General features: G+C 48.9%; 1 protein-coding gene and 1 long non-coding RNA gene across 3 annotated transcripts in view; one reads left to right on the top strand and one right to left on the bottom strand.

The window, feature by feature from the left end:
* Positions 1-22,105, top strand: part of SYNE3 (spectrin repeat containing nuclear envelope family member 3) — an 89,476-nt gene that overhangs the window by 59,109 nt on the left and 8,262 nt on the right. For both annotated transcript variants that reach the window (XM_081909975.1, XM_081909976.1), the window contains exons 15-18: positions 1,655-1,778; positions 4,515-4,667; positions 6,361-6,510; positions 8,836-8,874. In XM_081909975.1, the coding sequence (XP_081766101.1) occupies positions 1,655-1,778; positions 4,515-4,667; positions 6,361-6,510; positions 8,836-8,874 (466 nt within the window). The remainder of the gene's footprint in view (positions 1-1,654; positions 1,779-4,514; positions 4,668-6,360; positions 6,511-8,835; positions 8,875-22,105) is intronic.
* The window catches only part of LOC309373108, a 161,133-nt gene continuing 141,397 nt past the window's right edge, over positions 2,370-22,105 (bottom strand). The window contains exon 3 of the long non-coding RNA XR_014169783.1: positions 2,370-3,818. This is a non-coding gene — a long non-coding RNA (uncharacterized lncRNA). The remainder of the gene's footprint in view (positions 3,819-22,105) is intronic.

Raw genomic sequence — 22,105 nt, forward strand, 5'->3', positions numbered from 1 at the left:
GTTTTTATATATGTTGGAAGCCACCCAAAGTTTCTGGGGCAGGGCACAAATTATTCTCATTATCATCATTATCATTATTATTGTTAACAGTGCTTTTTCCTGGAGGGACGCAGGGGTACACATACCCCTAAACATTTTGTGAATCTGGCCTCGTTGAGGGGCAGTATTTCAATGAGTAGGAAAATGAGAGTACCCCTAAACATTTTTTTTAGGAAAAATCACTGATTATTATTAATAATAATGCATAGTGTGTACATAGCCATAAACTTAAATGATCTTCCCACACTTAACCCTTTTCTGTGTGTGTGTTTCTGCTTTAATATTTAATCACTTAAGCTCCAATAATTAAGCATTAATTTTTAGATCTTTCCCAGTGCAGCTGAATAATACCATCTAAGGCTTTATGAATCACTGTGAGGTTCTGGGAATTTGAGCTTTCTCCCCCTTACCCTTATCCATAACTTTCCTGGCAAGTTGTATGCTTTTCTCCTTTGCCCAGACTTCCACCCCCCCCACACACACACTTTCCAATCTAAGTAGCTCTTTCTTTCCCCACCTCCTGAGCCTGTCAGGTTTCCTCATCAGTTCAGAAACCAGCCGCGGATTGTAACCGTTTCCTAATCACAGCTAGGAGCGCTCTGCTAGAACAATCCCCTGGAAAGTAACGATCCATTTAAAAAGTGGCCTTAAAACGGCAAGACCGCGTCCAGGGAGAATGAATAAAACCCACTGGCAGGAACTTGTCACAGTATCTTTTACATCTCTGCTTCGTCCTGTGATGCTGCTGTGCTTGTGCTGTTTGGGAGCTGAGGGTTCAGTTGCTAGAGAACGTCAGAGAAAGCTTATCCAAGCAAGGTCATCCATGAATCAAAATGAAGGCAGGGATTTAATGCCTCACTCTTCTGGTCGTTCCCAGTGCAAGAATTTCTGCTTGCCAGACAGAATGGTCTCCCCCCCCTCCTCCCCCTGTGCACTCATCTCGGGGTTCTCCTATCCTTCTGGAGTGGATTGGGGGGGTTCTAACTACCCTATAGATAGGTAGGTAGGTAGGTAGGTATGCGGGTGGCACTGTAGGTTAAACAACAGAGCCTAGGACTTGCCGATCAGAAGGTCAGCAGTTCGAATCCCTGTGACGGGGTGAGCTCCCATTGCTCGGTCCCAGCTCCTGCTAACTTAGCAGTTCGAAAGCACACCAAAAAGTGCAAGTAGATAAATAGGTACCGCTCCGGCGGGAAGGTAAACGGTGTTTCCGTGCGCTGCTCTGGTTCGCCAGAAGCAGCTTAGTCATGCTGGCCACATGACCCAGAAGCTGTACGCCGGCTCCCTCGGCCAATAAAGCGAGATGAGCGCCGCAACCTCAGAGTCGGTCATGACTGGACCTAATGGTCAGGGGTCCCTTTACCTTTTAACTACCCCATGCTCCTTCCATCCCTCCTCCTCATCTGACGGCTCCCTCAAGGACACCAGCTCAGGGCTCATGACAATATCGGCCACAGCTTCAACACGCTATGTAGCCCATAGGTATCTTTAGTAAGCTTAACGGTTTAGTTGGTGGTCCCAGGATGAATAAGGGAGGCAGTGGAGTTTTATAAATGTTACAAGCCTTAGCTTAACTATCTCTCCTCTCCCCTCCCCTTCTTCGGTTTGACCATAGTCTCCTCCAGAAAATCTACCCAAACAGGACAACAGTAGATGCCGGCAAGAAAACAAACTTTTCAGCCAACCTGTCATCCCATGGTTTTGCCATTCGCTCTACAGAAGATCTCAACCACTCCTGGGTGAGAAAAGCATTTCAGCTATGACTTAAGTTTTGTGCAACAGGGCTGGCGAAGGAATGGGTCTGAGCCTCTGTAGTAATTTCATGGCTGGGGTCATAAAGGTGAGAACCTGTTTCAGCCAGAGCGCTGTGTTCCCTTGTTTCTCCAGACACTAGGTCAGGGTTTATCAAACTTGGGTCTCCAGCTGCTGTTGAACTACATTTCCCATCATCCCTAAGCACTAGTCCTGCTAGCTAGGGATGATGGGAGTTGTAGTCCAAAATCTGCTGGAGACCCAAGATTGGGAAACCCTGCTATAGTTCTCACCAACTTCAGAGGGTGGAAATCAGATTGACTCAGATTTGCCTTTGTCAGGAAGCACATTGTAGATTTGTACCCGTGTAAGATGCTAACTATCTCCGTTCAGTGTATGCAATATGAACTGGGTTCTTCTGTCTGTTATTTTTGCTTTGCCCAACTGATGCTTGGTAGGAAGAACGGTGTGTGTGTGTGTGTGTGTGTGTTTCACAAACTCAGGTCTACCACAAAAGCTGCTCTGCTGCACCCCCTAAGCTGGCCTGTTTGCTCACAGTTACAGTGGCAGATGCTCTTCTCTTTTGCATTGTACTGCGAACATAGGAAGCTGCCTTAATTTGAGTCAGTCCATTGGTCCATCGAGCTCAGTAATGTCCACACTGACCGACAGCAGCTTTCCAGATTTCAGGTTGGAGTCTTTCCCAACAGTACCTGGAGATACCTGGGATTGAACTTTCTGCAAACAAAGCAGCTGCTCTACCACTGAGCATTGGCCCTTTCGCCAAGGAGGGAATACAAAGAGGTGGATTTTCCTGTACGCAGTGGCATAGCTCCAACACGATGGGTGCTGGAGCTCAAATCTAGTCTCATAAACTCCCAACTTCTACCTACCAGTCCTAACTGGGACAGGCAACAGTTACTCAATAGGGGAGAAAATGTTCTCTGCAGATGGCAATTGGCACACTCCTTTTTTTATTGCCATTGCTTTACATGTTCCAGGACTGACCCCTGACATTGAAAATAGGTGGCAGGACAGAGTGTGCAGGTGCCGGGTCTGAATGTTGCAGAGAGCCCTGGTTCAAATTAAATCCTGATTTTGCAGCAGACCCTTTTTCTTCCTTTTTTTTTAAAAAAAAAGAGGCCCGCGCTGCTTTGTTTTAATTCCGAGCGTGTTTTCTGCAGTTTACAACTCTTCGTTCAGCCATCAAACTTTTTAATAGGGAACCTGGGGCCATATACACAGCGGGTGTAGCTTGTAACACTGACATGCAACCAAACGGCAAACACCTTGGGAACGGAGCCTGTTCTCGGCTCTGAAATGTTTTGAATGTGAAAAGCGCCGTCTTTTCCAGTACCTTAAAAGTCCTTCTTAGTGTCTCCCCTAAACTGGGGGTCTACGTTCGTTTCAGAATGAATGAAGAATGAAATCAAATGGGACTGACTCTGTGCTCAGGGAAACATCATTGCAGATCAGAGAACTCCTTCCTGAGTTCTGCGTTTTGCTCCTTGGTGGTTCTCAATGGCAGCTGGTAGGAAAGCTTTCAGCCCACCAACAAGCATAAGAAGGAGAACTCCTTGGCATCTTCCTGCCCCATCTCAGAACCAAATTTCAATCTAACCTAACAGCAACTTTTGGGCACATTTATAACGGCAGCAGTGGGTTACCTTGTGGGTTGAGCAGAGAGGTTTAAGATCTTTCTGCCCAGTCCTGTGTCACAATAGGACTAATCCTCAAGGATCAACGGTGGGGGTTTCTCTGTTCATGCGGTCCCCAGAAGGCAAAAAAGGGCTAAAAAAAAAGGGTTAGTCACTCCTACTTTTTTTCCCACTCCACCAATCCAGTTTAAAAAATCAAATAGTGTCCCAGTCTAGTTATTATTTATTATACAGTGGTACCTTGGTTGTCGAAAGGCTCAACTCCGGAACAAATCGACTCCCGAATGCCACAAACCCGGAAGTGTTCCGGTTTGTGAACGTTTTTCGGAAGCCGAACTTCCAACGCGGTTTCCGCTTGAGTGCAGGAAGCTCATGCAGCCAATCAGAAGCTGCACCTTGGTTTTCTTTTCTTTTCTTTTAAATAATTTTTTAAAAAATAATTTTTATTGAATGATTTTATGTTACAAAAAACATTACAACCCTACTACCACTAAATATAATTGAGAAATAAAAATTACATACATCAATAATTAGTTTGTTATTTGTTATTTACCGTCTTATTTCCTCCCAAACGTTCCATACAAAAACACACAAATGTCTCAAACGGTTTCGAGAGTCGAATGCACTCCCAGAATAGATTAAGTTTGAGAACCAATGTACCATTGTATTTGAATGCCATCCTTCATCCATAGCTCTCTGGATGATTTGCATCATAAAAATGCAACTTTAAAAACACAAAATACATAATAAAAGCAAACCAAAACAATAATCTCACACCACCTCCCACAAACACATTTAAAAGGATACAGGATGTTAGTCAGCCAAAGGCCTGGTTGAAGGGGAACGTTTTCCCCTGGCTCCTAAAGGTGTATAATGAGGGCACCAGGAGAAACTCCCTGGGAAGAACATTCCACAAATGGGATGACAGAAGACAAGATAAATGAATGATTTGTTTCATAGCTGACTCTGCTGGGCATGGGATACAACTATTCAATAACTCATGGGGGAAATTGTATGTCCTTGTCTTCTACATTTGTGTCTTTTGCAATTGTTTCTGCAACCCAGGAGAACATGGCCAAAGAGGAAGATACAGATGATCTCCAGCTCATTAAGAACTTTGAGCAGTGGCTGCAAGAAGAAAATGCCAAGCTATCTAAAATTCTCGCCCAGAAACCATCCAGTGGGGAAGAACTTAAAGCAAAGCGCAGCAAGTTAAAGGTTGGCTCCACTCCACAATGCTGCGTTAATTTCACATTACTGTATGGTGTGCCTGGGAAGACACCCCAGTCTGGTCTGTTGCAATGGGCTAGGGACATAGGAAGCTGCCTTATGAGAAGCCAGTGTTGGTCCGCCAAGCTCAGCATTGACTGCACTGACCAGACTGCAAGCTGCTCTCCAGGTTTGCAGGCAAAAGCATCTCCCAGCCCTCCCTGGAGATGCCAAGAATTGGACCAGGGACCTCCTTGTATGCACAGTTTGTGCTCTACCACTGAGCTGTGAGCCTGTCCCCAATATCCCCAGAGAAGTCTCTCCACATCTTTCAGACTAGCATAGTTTTAAAAGTAGTTCAGAGTAGGGTTGTAGAGTTGGAAGGGAACCCAAAGGGCATCTAGCGCAGTGCTAAAGCCTTGACAGAAGGCCACCTGGCCTGTGTTTAAAAACCTCTAATGAAGGTGAGGCCACCAGAATCTCCTTTCTTATAACTTGAAGCCATTGGTTCAGGCCCTCTGCTCTGGAGCAGGAGAAAACAAGCTTGCTCCTTCTTCCATGTGACAGCCTTTGAGATATTTGAAGATGGCTGTCATATATCCTCTCAGTCTTCCAGGCTAAACATGCCCAGCTCCTGCAACCATTCCTCATAAGGCTTGGTTTCCAGGCCATAGATCACCTCGGTCACCCTCCTCTGCACACGTCCCAGCCTGTCAATACAGTCGTACCTCGGAAGTCGAACAGAATCCGTTCCGAAAGTCCATTCGACTTCTGAAACATTCAACTTCCAAAGAGCAGCTGCAGGAAGCCCTGTCGGATGTTCAGCTTTCAAAAGAACGTTCGAAAACAGGAACACTCACTTCCCGTTTTCGACTCCCAAGGCATTCAGGACCTGAGGTACGACTGTATCCTTGTCTTAGCTGGTGTTTTCTTCCTTTACTTCTTCCTTGTAACAGCTCTTAAGATATTTGATATCTAAGATATCTCCTCCTAGCCTCCCCCTTAACCAGGCTAAACATATCCAACTCTGTCAACCTTTTCTTCTAAAGCTTGGTATCCAGACCCTTGGAAGAAATATATAAATATAAAAAGGTAAAGGTACCCCTGCCCGTACGGGCCAGTCGTGTCCCGTACAACTCTAGGGTTGTGCGCCCATCTCACTTAAGAGGCCGGGGGCCAGCGCTGTCCGGAGACACTTCCGGGTCACGTGGCCAGCGTGACGAAGCTGCTATGGCGAGCCAGCACCAGCGCAGCACAAGGAAACGCCGTTTACCTTCCCTATATATCTACTTGCACTTAGGGGTGCTTTCGAACTGCTAGGTGGGCAGGAGCTGGGACCGAACAACGGGAGCTCACCCCGCCGTGGGGATTCGAACCGCCGACCATGCGATCGGCAAGCCCTAGGCGCTGAGGTTTTACCCACAGCACCACCCGCGTCCCCTATATATAAATATAGTTAATATGTATTTATGAAATATATAGATATAAAACCATGTAAAATAAAACCAGGCAGCTACATGGGAATAAAAAAATGGGAAGTGTCACTGCTTTGTGATCCGCCTTCCCCTTTGGAATTATTTGTGAAATGCCCCCTAATTACTGTATGTGCAATGGGAAAAGGCAGTGTGTTCTCTCTTCACCACTACCACCTCCATCATTTGCACAACAAAACGGTGCTTTATCTCCCCACTTTCCCTTTCAGGAGCTTCAGTCTCGCGTCCCTGAGGGTCAGCAACATTTTGAAGATCTCCTGCGCCTTCGGCCGATTGTTAAGAACTCCGATGATCTGGAGGAGCTGCGCTACAGATGGATGCTCTACAAGTCGAAACTGAACGATTCCGGCAACTCCTTGGTAGGCCTTGTGATCTGAAGATAGGTGGATTGGGGATCTTTTACATTACACACTGGGAAGCCAGTGTGGTGTAGTGGTTAAGAGCGGTGGACTCGTAATCTGGTGAACCGGGTTTGCTTCCCCGCTCCTCCACATGTAGCTGCTGGGTGACCTTGGGCTAGTCACACTTCTCTGAAGTCTCTCAGCCCCATTCACCTCACAGAGTGTTTGTTGTGAGGGAGGAAGAGAAAGGAGATTGTTAGCTACTTTGAGACTCCATAGGGTAGTGATAAAGCAGGATATCAAATCCAAACTCCTCTTCTTCTTACCCCATTTAGAATAGGGGTGTTAGGCTTGCGCTGTTCCCCTTCTACCCAGAGGAGCCATATTATGCATGGTCATAAACAAAGAAAAGATGCACAGTTATACTTGGTAGGAAATGGGTATATCGAAGTCTGACGGTCAGATTCACATGTTTCGTGGATTTTTATTATTATTATTATTATTATTATTATTATTATTATTATTATTATTATTTGGAGCACTTGTATTCTGCAACCAAAAAGGCTTCCAATCTAAAAAAAACAAAACAAAACCAGGACGAACAGGGGAAAAGGAAACAGGGAGAGGGAAGAGCAGAAAACAAACTCAGGCACCAATTCTGAGACAGTTTTTCTTCTAATGACCAGCTGACACAGTTCAGGGGTGACAGGCGCCTGGTACAGCTGGTCTTTTGAGAAAGCTGATGGGTTGAGCCCTGCTTCCCATCTCAGATGGAATGGCTGCCCCCAAGTGACGGTGGAAGGAGAGGAGGTTCAATGGAACTGGTCTAAAATGTGGAATATCACAGGGTACTAAAAGGAGTCTATGATTATCCTGTGTCCCATGCTGTTGGTGCCCATCAGTTCGATGCATTAGGTGGGGGAAGATGTACTTGGTTTTTTTTGTTTGTAATTGTGCTGTGGCAAAATTCAAAGTACTTGAAACTGACACTATGAACCTGAGTCTTTATAGGTGGGTGCATGTGTTACTAGCTGCCATCAAAAGCAGCACCGTCTTCATTTTCTTCCACTGCAGGGGTGGGAATAATCAGCCCTGGGGGCCAAATGCAGCTTTCTATGCCCCTCTCCCTGGCCCTCAAAACTGTCCAGGCCACACCCACTCCCCAGGTCAACATTCCTCGCCGGCCCCATTTTACACCCTTGAAAGTTTTAGTCTCGTAATCTGTGAACTGGGTTCACTTCCCTGCTCCTCCACATGCAGTTGCTGGGTGACCTTGGGCTCGTCACACTTCTCTGAAGTCTCTCAGCCTCACTCACCTCACAGTGTTTGTTGTGGGGAAGGAAGGGAAAGGAGAATGTTAGCCGCTTTGAGACTCCTGAAGGGGAGTGAAAGGCGGGATATCAAATCCAAACTCTTCTTCTTCTATGGAGGATAGAAAGTGGGGGTGGGCTGGGGAGTGCATGTTAAAAACCTAGCCTGCAGTACGAAGGGAATATTGACATTCATTGCTCCTTCTAATTTGCCTCTGGCTCTGCCCACCACTGGCATGTGGCCCCTGGAAGGTTGCAGAGAATGGAATGTGGCCCTCTGTCTGGAAAAGGTCCACCCCACCCCATCCGTCTCTGTTGTAATGGAGGGGGAAATGTGTGGCCCCATTGCCCTGCACATTTCCCTACCCTGCTCTACTTCACTGGCTGACACTTGCAAGGTTTGGGGAAATGCTGCAACATGCCTTTAGCTGGTCTCCATGTAATTTGGGAAAAGATGGGGAGAGGCAGGCCATGCAGCTCCAATCTTTACTGTTTTGTATGAAGAAAGTGCTCAAAAATTTAAGGGAAGTTGCTCTTCTTCATTTCCCCAGTTCTAAATGCAATGATTTTTTTAAAAAGTGGGGTGAATATGGAGTAATAAGAAAGCTAGATGGGGAAAAATACACAACAATCAAAAGTTGGCTAAAGTGCAAGTAAGAAGTTAGTGTCCAGTGTCCTTATTCTGTGGTGAATGTGTGTAGGAATCCACCCTCAGTGGTGCGCTTTTACTGTGCCATCTCCTGCAAAACTACAACTAGTCAGAAGGTGTCAGTGAAATCATAGTTATTTCTCATGTAAGCCTAAACCAGACTTTAACTTGCTAGGGAACAGAATCCATTTGGAATTTAAACTGGATGTGTGCTATAAAGCTCATTAAATAGAAAATCACCTGCTGCTTTAGCTTGTCCAGACGATGAGAAATTTAAAGCAACATTCCCCTCGTGAAATAAACATTGGCTTATAGGTTCCTAGGGGATACCGTGGTTTCTTTTCTTAAAACAAAAACCCCAATGCTTTTGTCTTTTTTAAACAGGCAACAAGCTCTTTGGAGGAGACAGACACATTTAGAAAGGTAAGAGTGTGTTTTTGTTTGTTCACAGAAAAGGAGAGGGAAGGGCATATATGTGTTTGTGTGTTTTAAAAACATAGTTGTCCAATAATGAAATGAAATATATTTTGTTATGGAGGGCACGGCTGCAGGATTAGAATCCCCACAATAAAATTATACTACATTGCCAACCAAGTGTGCCACATAATATGATGCATTCTAGAAGACGAAACAAAACAATGGGTACACCTGGAGAGAGACATAAACAAAAGCACCTCCACCATAGCATACCCATTCCTCCCAAACAAACTAAGGAAAATCCCCACAACACTAAACAGGTTCACACAGACCATACTTAAAGCATGGAAGGAAGAAGCAGGCAAACTGTCCCCGACCTCAATCCCACTAATCCCATTGGCTCACCACCCACTATTCCATCACGCAGCACAAAACCTCCAGGTAAAAACCTGGCAAATCAAAGGTTCATATCGCCTAGCAGACTTCTACAAAAATAACAAAGCCACATTGACACAAGAAATACAAGACAAACTAGGGGACACCCAAATGCCCTGGCTAACACCACCAGCTAAATGCCTTCTTAAACAATCCAGTAGGAAATCAGCAGCAATTAGGCCCTTGAAAACCTCCTCCTAACAACAAAGGGACATGGTAAAGGGATGGTATCCACAATATACAAAACACTACTCCAAAATCCCACAAACTCCCTAGACACAATCAAAAAACAATGGGAGGGTGACATAGGCTATGTGTGCTGGTCCCAGGGGGGATGAGGTATTATTACCGTAGGCCAAGATCAACAGGGAGCCGGGCAGGTCAGCAGGAACGGAGGTAGGGCAGAAGCAGGAATCCAGGCGGGGAAGCAGGAACACTGGTAAGGCAGAAGCAGGAATCCAGGCGAGGAATAGGCACACTGGGAGTGCCAAACAAGGACTGGGTAAAGCAGATACTTCACAACGACGTTGCTCCCGCAACCTGAGACCGGGCTGCCTGACCTTTATCTTCTTCTAAGGCCGGGGGCGGTCCCGGCCCCCAGAAGCCCTGCCTCTCTTGGCCTTAAGGCGAGCACTCCTCCTGGGAGACACCAGTTCCCTTCGCCTCTCTGCTCTAAGCCTCTGCAGATCAGGAGAGGCCGAAGGGTTACTGGGTCCTGGAGGAGGCTCACCTGTAGCCACTGAGTCTTCCAGCACCTCTGGGGCCTGAATGATTTCACCTGGTGCCTGCTCTTGAGTTTCCTCAGCAACTAGGCCTTGCCCCAGTTCAGCCGGCCCTGGAGGCGGGGACTCCTGTGCCGGCTGGGGTTCCTCCGGATCGCTCTCAGACTCGGAATCCCAGGCCATCACACCATCCCCCCTCCCAGGCCTCCCCCTCACTTGAGGGCCCGGACCCGGCTTGCTGGGGTACGCTGCATGAAACTCCCGGATGCAGGCAGGTGCGTGGACGTTGACCGCTGGTTCCCAGGAGCGGTCCTCTGGCCCATACCCCTTCCAGTCAATGAGATACTGCAGCCTTCCCCTGCGGTATCGGGAGTCCAGAATGCGTTCCACCTCGTACTCTGGCTCTCCCTGCACCAAAACTGGCTGCGGTCGGGGACGGTCTGGGTGGAACTCGTCGGGTGGGGCCACCGGACTCAGAAGGGACCTGTGGAATACCGGGTGAACCTTCAGGTTTGCTGGCAACTGGAGACGGAATGCCACAGGCGAGACCTGGTCCACAATAGGGAACGGGCCGGTGAACCGGGCGTCCAGCTTCCGCGAAGGTCGAGAAGGGTGGAGGTGGCGAGTGGAAAGCCATACCAAGTCACCGACGTGAAGTTCCGGCCCCACCTGGCGGTGGCGGTCGGCCTGGACCTTGTACGCCTCCTTGGCCTGGCGCAGCTGCTCCATCAACAGCTGTTGCTGGGACTGGAGCTCCTGAAGCCACTCTGTCACCGCAGGGACCGCAGATGCCGGCAGCACATCCGGAAACAACCGTGGGTGAAGGCCATAACTGGCTTGGAACGGGGTCTGCTGGGTGGACGCATTCACCGCGTTGTTATAAGCGAACTCCGCCAATGCTAGGTGGTCGACCCAGTCGTCCTGCTGGTAGCTGCAGTAACACCGGAGGTACTGTTCCAGTACCGCGTTCGCCCGTTCTGTCTGGCCATCAGTCTGTGGGTGGTAAGCAGATGAGAGACAGACCTCTGTTCCGAGGGCCTGGTGCAAAGCACGCCAAAACCAGGACGTGAACTGAACGCCGCGGTCGGATACTACACGCTCAGGTAGGCCATGCAGGCGGAAGACATGCTGAAGGTACAGCTGCGCGGTTTCCTTAGCTGAGGGTATGGATGGGCAGGGGGCACAGTGCACCATCTTCGTGAAGTGGTCGGAGAAAACTAGAAGGCAGGTGCAGCCACGAGACGGGGGTAACTCCACTACAAAGTCCAGAGAAACTGTGTGCCAAGGACGTGGTGGAACCGGCAACGGCTGAAGAAGGCCGGGGGGTCGCCCGGTAGGCCCCTTGGCCCGCCTGCAGACATCACAACCAGCGACGTAGCGAGCCACGTCAGCCTTCAAGCGGGGCCACCAAAACTCACGGCTTACCAGATGGGTGGTCCGATACCGCCCAAAGTGCCCCGCCGCTGGAGCGTCATGGGTCATCCGGAGAACCTCAGCCCGCAGCGGCCCTGGTGGGATGTACAGACGCCCGTGGTGCAGCAGAAGACCCTGATGCGAAACCAGCCCTGGATACTGAGGGCATGAACCTTCGGCCAGTTCCCGGAGTCGCTCCTGGGCCCAAGCGTCGACCCGTTGCTGTTCCCGCACCCGAGCCTGCAGTGGCTCAACCTCCTGGGTGGCCAGGAATGCAGCTGGTGGTAGGATCGTGGTGGGTGCTGCTTGCTGAACCGTGTCTGCGTTGTCTTCAGGTTTCCGGGACAGGGCATCCGCCTTCTGGTTTTGGGAGCTAGGGATGTAGCGGATCCGGAACTGGAACCGGGAAAAGAACAACGCCCACCGGATCTGCCTTTGGTTCAGCTTGCGGGTGGTCTGGAGGTATTCCAGGTTCCGGTGGTCGGTTCTCACCTCCACCGGGTGTCTTGCTCCTTCAAGATGGTGGCGCCAAACCTCAAAGGCCACCTTGATGGCCAGCAGTTCCCGCTCCCACACAGTATAGTTACGCTCCGCTGGAAGGAGCTGGCGGGAATAGAAGGCGCAGGGTAGGAGTGGCGCTTCCGGTTCGTGCTGCTGAGACAAGACGGCACCGAGAGCCGTACTGGAGGCGTCAGTCTCTACCACAAAGGGTCGAGAAGGATCCGGATGCTGCAAGATTGGCGCTCTCTGGAAACAGGCCTTCAACCCTTGAAATGCCTCCTCCGCCTCCTTGTCCCAGGAAAACGGCGTCTTGGGGCGCAGAAGCCGGGTCAGCGGGGTGGTGCGGTGAGCATAATCCGCAATGAAGGTCCGGTAATAGTTGGCGAACCCCAGGAAACGCTGTAGGTCCTTGCGGTTCCGAGGTGCCGCCCATTCTCGAACCGCTGCCACCTTCCCAGGATCCATCTGCACCCCACCTGGTGAGAGTCGATGACCCAGGAAGTCCACTGACTGCTGATGGAACTTGCACTTGCTGAGCTTTGCATACAGCCGATGCTCGCGCAAGCGCTGCAGCACGGTCCGGACATGGCCCTCGTGGCACGCCGGGTCACGAGAGTAAACCAGAATGTCATCCAAGTACACCACCACGTACTTGTCTAGCAAGTCCTGAAATACGTGGTTGATGTACCGTTGAAACACAGCAGGCGCGTTGCACAAACCAAAGGGCATAACCAGGTATTCAAACTGTCCGTACCGGGTCCCGAATGCTGTCTTCCACTCATCCCCGGCGCGGATCCGAATCAAATTGTAGGCTCCCCGGAGGTCTAGCTTGGTGAACACCTGCGCCCCTTGCACCCGCTCCAGTAACTCCGAAATAAGGGGCAAGGGGTACCGGTCCGGGATGGTAATCTTGTTCAGGGCCCGGTAATCATGGCAAAGGCGGAGCTCCCCACATTTCTTTTTAACAAAGAGCACTGGCGCAGCAGTGGGCGAGGTAGAAGGTCTAATGAACCCTCGCTCCAGGTTCTTGCGCAAGAAGTCCTGCAAAGCCTCGCGCTCTGGCTCTGTTAACGAGTATAAGCGACTCACCGGTAGAGGCGCTCCGGGCTGGAGGTCTATGCCGCAGTCAAAGGACCGATGCGGCGGCAGCTGGTCTGCCCCCCGTTCCTCGAACACGTCGTGATAGTCCCGGTACTCCGCGGGGAGCGTTGCAGCAGCCTCCTCAGTGGGCGCAGCTGCTAGCATCTCAGTCTCAGCAGACGAACTGGGGTCTGGGAAGTGTACAGTCCGTTTGACCCAATCAATCTGCACATTGTGATCCTCTAGCCAGTCCATCCCAAGCACCAGGGGGAACCGGGGCATGGAGGCAATATCCAGAGTTCGCATCTCACGGTGCTGCTGGAGGCACAGGACCAGGGGCTGGGTCTCTCGAGTGACGGCGCCCGAACGCAGTAGCCGTCCGTCGATTGCCTCCACCTGTACCGGTTCTGGCTTGTTCCGAAGTGGCACCCGATGCTGGGCAGCAAAAGCAGCGTCCATATAAGAGCGGGTTGCCCCTGAATCCACCAGGGCATGGGTAAGAATCCAAGGCCCTCCTGGAGGGTATAGATGTACCGGAACCATAAGGTGTTGTAATTCGATTGGTGCGGTCCCATTCTGTGCTGTTTGGGACCCCAGGGAGCCAGGGCCATCAGCTACTGGGGTTGGCGGTTTCTCAGGACAGGATCGTGCATAGTGTCCGCTTCCGCCACAATAGAGACATAGATTCCCCTCCCGACGCCGCGACTTCTCTGCGGGGGAGAGGCGTGGCCGCACTGCCCCAAGCTGCATGGGTTCCTCCAATGACTCAGCTGGGCCTGTGGGGCTGCTGGTGGACCCCGGGGCCGAGAACTGGAGGTGCCGGCGGCCCCGAGCCTGACGCCGGTCCTCTAGCCGATCGTCTATCTGTAGACTCCGCTGAATAAGAGCGTCTAGCGTGGTGGGGCGTTCCATTGTGGCCAGCTGGTCCAGTATCTCATCTGAAAGCCCCTCGAGATACTGGTCCCGAAGAGCAGAGTCGTTCCAGGTCAAGTCCTGTGCCAGCAGCCGGAATTCTGTGGTGTATGCGGCCACCTTGGACTTGCTCTGTCTCAACCGCCGAATCGCCCGGTTGGCTTGACTCCCCTTCAAAGGGTTGCCGAACGCGGCCTCCAACAGATTGCAAAACCCCCCGTAGTCTGCCAGCAAGGGGGAGTCTTGCCTGAGCAGCGGCAACGCCCACTTGGCCGCCTGGTCCTTTAACAAACTAATCAAAAAATGCACCTTGGTGCGGTCGTCGGGGAAGTTCCGGGCGCGCCCCTGAATATACAGCTTGGCCTGGGCAAGGAACATGGGAAAGCTGGCCGGAGCCCCATCAAACTTCTCAGGCAAGGCCACTGGGTACTTGCCAGAAGCCGGGGCGTCGGCCCCAGGAGCCGGTAGGGCGTCCAAACGCTGCTGTAGTGCCGCAACCACGTTACTGAGCTGCTGCACGGTGTGCGTCAAGGCCTGGTTCTCCTGGGCTATTGCCAACAATGTAGCCGCTTGGTCAGCCATGGCCTCTGAATCTTCCCGAACGCACCCCAACAAAGAGGGAGTGCGGGTGTGGCGGGAGCAAACTGTGCTGGTCCCAGGGGGGATGAGGTATTATTACCGTAGGCCAAGATCAACAGGGAGCCGGGCAGGTCAGCAGGAACGGAGGTAGGGCAGAAGCAGGAATCCAGGCGGGGAAGCAGGAACACTGGTAAGGCAGAAGCAGGAATCCAGGCGAGGAATAGGCACACTGGGAGTGCCAAACAAGGACTGGGTAAAGCAGATACTTCACAACGACGTTGCTCCCGCAACCTGAGACCGGGCTGCCTGACCTTTATCTTCTTCTAAGGCCGGGGGCGGTCCCGGCCCCCAGAAGCCCCGCCTCTCTTGGCCTTAAGGCGAGCACTCCTCCTGGGAGACACCAGTTCCCTTCGCCTCTCTGCTCTAAGCCTCTGCAGATCAGGAGAGGCCGAAGGGTTACTGGGTCCTGGAGGAGGCTCACCTGTAGCCACTGAGTCTTCCAGCACCTCTGGGGCCTGAATGATTTCACCTGGTGCCTGCTCTTGAGTTTCCTCAGCAACTAGGCCTTGCCCCAGTTCAGCCGGCCCTGGAGGCGGGGACTCCTGTGCCGGCTGGGGTTCCTCCGGATCGCTCTCAGACTCGGAATCCCAGGCCATCACACTATGAGATTAACCCCATTCAATGGACCAGAATGTGGTCTAACCCCCCCCCCTTTAAATCCATATCAATAAAAAGAAAAGAACTCTCTGAAAAACACCTACAGGTGGTACCTAACACCAAGAAAACTAGTGCTAATACGCCCAGGAACCTCACAAAAATGCTGGAGAGGGTGCACCTCCACAGGCACATACCTCCACATGTGGTGGGAGTGCCCCAAAATCCAACTCTTCTGGACATCAGTTATACAATACATATGTAAAACAACTAAACAAGTATTAGAAGTCATCCTAGAACTGGCCGTACTGAACATCTTCCAAGATAATACAGTAATGCCTACTCACATTATAAAGAGCTCATAACCCACCCAGTCTCAGCAGCTAGAAGCATCATAGCCAGACACTTGGAGAGACCTGTCAAGAGTGAACATGGACCAATGGTATCAAATAGCATGGGAAAACTTACTAGAAAAACTAACCAATAAACTGAAACAGACACAGGGACAAATAGAAGACAACTTCACCCCGGTATGGTTCCTCTTTATCACATACGTAGCCCAACAAGACAACCGAATCCACCGACAGCATATAAATCCATCTGGCTAACCTGACCCCAAAACCTACCCTCTCACACACATAAACAAATCTCACTGCAGTCAACCAAAGACAGCCAACCACACCCTAGGCCACCCCCAACCTCTCTCACCACCAAGGAAATATAACAAGCAAATAGAAAGAGAACCCCCCCAAGTGATGCTGACACAAAACCCCACACATACACTGAGCAGAAAAATAGAAGCATTGCCACCTGACCCCTCTTTCCCCCTCTTTTCTTCCCAACCTAATACTGCATGCAACACTAATGTCTCACAACAGATGAAACTGATCTGTAGAAAACACAACTTGAAGAAAGAGACAATGCATGTATTTTAGTAAACTAAGAAATCTTTAATAAAAATTTATATATATTAAAAAAAACCAGAACAGCCAGTCTCTTTTAGCTCTCTTTGCTTATCTCATTTACCATTAATAAAATTGTAAAGGAAAATATATCTAGAGAGAAGAGTGCTTCAAGAACACAAAGAGTTGCACTTGGTGGAGTCAAAATAAACATTAGAGGAAAGTACACTAAAATGTGAAGTAATTTTTAAAATGTCAAACACTTTAAAGCAGTTTTCGCTGACCTGGTGCCCTCCAGTTACTTTGGACTATTCCCAGGTTGGGGCTGATGGGAGCAGAAGGCGGCCCCAGGTTGGCAAAGACTGCTTTAACATAAGATGTATCATAAGCAGTTCGGCCATGATGGCTTTGCTTTGAACCACTCCTGGCCATTTTATGAAGTGAACAGTTGAGGAGCCCTAAATTTCTTCTTTTTTCTAATATGGTTCACCCTTTCTTGGATGTGTGCATGTACAGTGGTACCTTGGTTTAAGAACAGCTTAGTTTATGAGCAACTTGGATTAAGAATGCTGCAAACCCGGAAGCAGGTATTTTGGTTTGTGAACTTTGCCTTGGAATAAGAACATGTTTCGCTTTTTGTTGAGTGTGTTCCATTTGTAAATTGAGTCCCCCGCTGCTATGGGAAAGCACGCTTTGGTTTAAGAACGGACTTCCGGAACGGATTAAGTTCATAAACCAAGGTACCACTGTATGTCCCAGCAGCCTACCATGAGGTAGATTACACATTCCTGTTTCCTCAGCATCCAGCGTGCTCCCACCGCTGCCCTGGAAAGTGAAATACACACACTGTTACCCACAATTGCTGCTGGTGTTGTCATTTAAATTTGTATACCGCCCTTCATCCGTAGATCTCAGGGCGGTTCACAACACAAAATTACAATATAAAAAAACCAACACAAAATACATAATCAAAACAAGAACAAAAACAAACAAAAAATACCCCCCCACACACACAAAACACATTTAAAAGGGCATCATAAGTCAGTCAGGATGAAGAGGATATATTAAATTAAGCCAATGGTTTTCAGACCATTTGCCTTCAGGATAGATCTTCTCCTAGTGGTTTGTCCACTAAGGAGCCATCAGGGAATGTTCTTCCTCTTTCATGGAGGTTCTGATGGAGCTTCATCCAACGGAATTGACAAAATCTATATTACCTGCTTAGCTTCAGCAGTGCTGCAACCTCAGATGCATCCACATCATTCCATGTGGCTGCACAATCTTTCAGATTCTGGCTATTAGTAGGATGGGGAAATCAAATGTTGGATATTGCCAGGGCCTGGCTAAAGTCGATTGATTTCTATCTCCCTCCCTCAGTAGGAACAGCTCAAGCGGCAGGAATGTTTCTCTTAGCATCCATTATACCCCTAGGGGGAAAACATGCTGTATTTAATTCTTGATGGGAAGATTGCCAGACGCCGAGACAAAAATACAGTTTTCCTCTCTGTAAGGGATGGTTCGAAAGACCAATCAAGGCCATCCCCCGCCCCCATTTTAATATTTGCTTATTTTGCTTGTATTTTTAGATAACCCTATCCCTGCTGGCTTATATATGAACATTTATAGAGATATAGAGCTAGTTAGATTTCATGAGCAGTGCAATCTTGTGCATGTTTTGCTAGAAATAGGTTCCAGTGATTCAATGATACTTAGGCAGCATTCACGCCCTCCATTTAATGCACATGTTTGTTAAATTTCTATACTATCCTTCATCCAAGGATCATAGGGCAGTTTTACAATATAAAAACACAAAAAATACATAACTCATATATGCATTTGCATACATATGTACTAGGGATGCTCAAAAAATTCTCCCCATCCCAATGTACGAGGAGTATGGAATTACTTTGGTGTTTCTCCAGCTGTCTGCCCTTCTTCCATTTTCAAATATTTTTGGACTTCAGTCTGCTGCTCCTCAGGCCCATCTCTCTGCTCACTAACCTCCCGACCCCCATTTTAGAAGCCACCAATGCACAGGAGTACATATGCATTGACAAAATCAGAGCACAAGGAGGGATTTCACTTTAAACCATCATGGCTTCCCCCAAATAATTCTGGGGCTACTGTTTGTTAGGGGTGCAGAGAGTTGTTAAGAGACTCCCGTACCTCAGACAGAGCTACAATTCACAGCGTTCCCTGGGAAGAGGAATTGGCTGCTAAACCACTCTGGGAATTGCAGCTCTGAGTGGGAAACAGAGGCCTCTTTCGAGCTCTCAGGACCCTTAACAAACCACAGCCCCTAGTGCTTTAAATGTATGTTGTGAATGTGGCCTTACTCACCAGTAAGTGTACGCATGGTCTGCAATAATAAAAGAACCATTCCTTGATCATCCCAGAGCATAAAAACCTTGCTTGGATAAATAGCGCGCACAGAGAAAAAGATGTCAGATAGAAAACAAACGGCGAATATGCACTAACATAATTTTATCCATAAACAGAAGACTGGAAAATTAAATTGAGAAAGCTAATGCGTTGGGGCCTGTGGTTTCTCCCCCGTAGGCTGACAGTGATGGAATAGCTTATTGCCTCTTCGCATACGACGGAGCATTGTAAAAACAAATATTTTAAAAAATAATGATGATAAATATTTCTTCAAAGGTTGGCTTCCAAGTTGCTGAAAGTATTGCAGGAGCATACTTAGCGTCAATTGGAAATCAAAGCAGGTTATTTATGGGGTTCAGCAGTTCTTGTCTGGTTTATTTTCTGCAGTGCTCAACCCTAATTAAAGCTCCTTGCTGCGCAAATGATTTGGGCCTCATTGTTTGTACAAACAAAGTAATTAGGATTTATTAGATTCATGACTGCCTAATTGGTTCCCTTTGAGATGCTGTGGGATGTAATCTCCTGGAGCAGATGGAGAGTCAGGATCTGCAATTGTGTCTCATTTAGAAAGTCGCCACTGATCGTCGGACCAAATAAGTTCAGCCAGCCGCGAGCAATGCTAGTTCACTCGCTCCTTCTCTGGAAGGCTCTTGGTTCAGGTCCTCATGCTAAAAACATCAACAAGAGTAAAATTCTTTCACTGCTGTAAAACAGAATTTTAGAGTTGGAAGGGACTTTTTAGGTCCTACAGCCTAGTTATTCAATGCTCAGTGAAGGAATCTGAACATGAAATCTTGTTGGATGAGACCAAAGCTCTTCAACTCCAACATCCTGTTCTCACAGTGGCCAATCAGGTCCCTATGGGAAGCCCAGTGGATATACTAGGACACCATGCTCCTGATATCAACCAGACATCATTAGAGTTTCCTGGATGAGGCCATTAGCTCATCTAGTCTAGCATCCTGTCCTCATAGTGGCCAACCAGGTGCCTCTGGGAAGCCTACAAGCAGGACACTGAGGCTCTTGGTCTCAATTCATGTGGTCCTCAACTTTTGATGAGTGTGGGAAGGAAGTCCCACTGGGATGGAATCTGGGAAGGAGAAGGAATGGGAATCCTCTGCAAACAAGGAACTCAGGCCTCTGGAAAGAGTGACCTGTCACCTGTTTCATGGGGAGGAAAAGTGTGTGAGAGAAAGAGTGGGAGAAAGAGAGAAATAAAAGAAGGTGGCCACACACACTGCCAGCTCTGGTCCAAATATCACCAGCATCCCCTGCTTAAATTTTGCCCTTGGGGGGGGGGGGGATGCAGCCCTTGGCAGAAGAAAAGCTCCCCCCCTTCACTGAAATAATTGCTTGGATTGCTTGCATGGTTTGGGCATCTCCATTCAAGGTGACGTTCAATATTCCTGGCAGAAATATTGGGAAAGCAGCGACTGCAGAGAAATACATTGCCAACTTTCACAGGCACACTCTATCCAGCCCTGGAGGCTTAGGGGTTTGTTTTTGTTTTTGCTTCTCCTGCCTGTTACCAGAACCATTTTTCACGATATATTTGGAATGGAGTTATATTAATGAACGCTCTGCATAATGTGCTAAAGAGCCCACAGCTCCCCAATAACCATCTCAGCAGGAGTCAAAATGCCTCAGGAGGATGAGTCAAGAGCAAATGTGACTGAGGACAGCTAGGCCGCCCGTGCAGCTTGAGTTCAGTCCTAGTGGCACTTTTAAACATTTTAAATATAATTTTCTACACACTGCCTTCTATGCTTGGTGGAATGTTTATCTAATTTTACTATTCTTTTTACGGAAGTCATACGGTTGCCAACTTTTTTTTACTAGCTGTGCTCTTGTGCTTTTAATAGCCTGGCCTGCAGAAATGTAGCAGGCGAAGGTTTACGCCTGGCATGGAGAGGCACCTGTGAAGCTGTGTTAGCCTAGTCACCAGTTAGTGACATTCTGCTGCTCTTCTCCAAGTGTGGAAAAGAGGGGAGATATCTCCCACTCTGGCTAATGGCCTCTGAGAGCCTAGCAAGTAGGGCTGCCAATCCAGGACTATAAGACTATTGGTCCATCCAGCTGAATACTGGCTAATTCCATTGGTCATGGCTACCCATGTACACACACATAGCCATGCTACCTGGGAATGGTGGTAGGTAGAGTCCAACAACATATGGAGGGCCACAGGCTTCCCAACCCTGGTGTGGACAATAGTGAACTAGGTGGACCATTGACCTGCTCTGTTCAGCTCAGTAATGTCTGCATTGACTGGCAGCAGCTGTCAAGAGTTTCCAGCTGGGAATATTCCCAGCCCTACTTGGAGATGCCAGAGTTTGAACCAGGGATCAAATGCATGGAAGGAGATGCTCTTCCACTGAGCTACAGCCCTAGATAAGGCAAATTCATACATAAGGCAAATTCATGGGGGATATGCCTGCCATTGACTACCAGCCACGGTTGCTATGCTCTACCTCCAGTCAGAAGAAGCAGAGATTCTGAATTTCAATTTCTGGAAACTACAGGAGAAGAGAGTGCTCTTGTGCTCAGATCCTCCTTGAGGGGTTCCCGCAAACATCTGGTTGGCTGCTGTGGTCATTGGCATGGTCCAGGAGGCTCTGCTCGCATTCTTAAGGCACCTTGGTATAAGGCAGCGGTAGGGAGCCTTTTTTCAAACAGGGACCACATTCCCTTCTGATAGTGGCAGACTTTTGGCTCTCGTATTTCAGCGGCACCCAGTGCGATGCTAAAATTCGGCCTCTCCCCACCTCTCGCACTCCATTCTATAGCATTGTTGTGGTGCCCCAGTGCATCTGAACCAGTCACACTACCCTAACAAAGGTGGTGCTGTGGTCTAAACCAATGAGCCTCTTGGATTTGCCAATCAGAAGGTCGGCAGTTTGAATCACCGCAAAGAGGTGATCTCCTGTTGCTCTGTCCCAGCTCCTGCCAACCTAGCAGTTCAAAAGCACGTCAGTGCAAGTAGATAAATAGGTACCACTGTGGCAGGAAGGTAAACAGCATTTCCGTGCACTCTGGCTTCTGACACAGTGTTCCATTGCACCAGAAGTGGTTTAGTCATGGTGGCCACATGACCCAGAAAGCTGTCTGTGGACAAACGCCGGATCCATGGTGGATCAAGCAAGAGGCCAAAGTGGACAAGGGAACAAATGTGAGTTTCACCTCTTTATAGGAAGTTCATTGCTACACACACTCATTTCCCCCACCTTGTGTCCTCCAAGCAGACAAGCAAGAGGCATTCTCAGAGTTCCTAGTTCCCATTCCAGCCAGGAAAAGCACTCAGTGTTGAAGCATGGCCAGTGATGGGTATAGCTTGGGCAGAGTCTCCAGGGCCAGACAGAGAGGCATTTATACCTGGGCCTGAGGTTTCCCTAGCATTCAGCATCTTCCTCTGTCCCTTCTGACACTGCCAGCACTCTTAATGTCTGTCTTCACACCTGGTTATTTTGCGCAATGTGCCTCACTGTCCTCGGCAGTGTTATTGGCGAGACCCGCCGTTGCTCCAGCAATTGAATTTTTGTGCTCTGCAGAGCTAAGATGCATGGCATTTTGATCATGCCTCGAGTCAACAAGCCCATGGTGCCTTCCCACTCCTTGATCCTGCAGCGGCATCACAATGCTGAAGTTGTGACAGCCTGGGCA

The sequence above is a fragment of the Podarcis melisellensis genome (assembly GCF_964234715.1).
Source record: "Podarcis melisellensis genome assembly, chromosome: 1".
NCBI lineage: Eukaryota > Metazoa > Chordata > Lepidosauria > Squamata > Lacertidae > Podarcis > Podarcis melisellensis.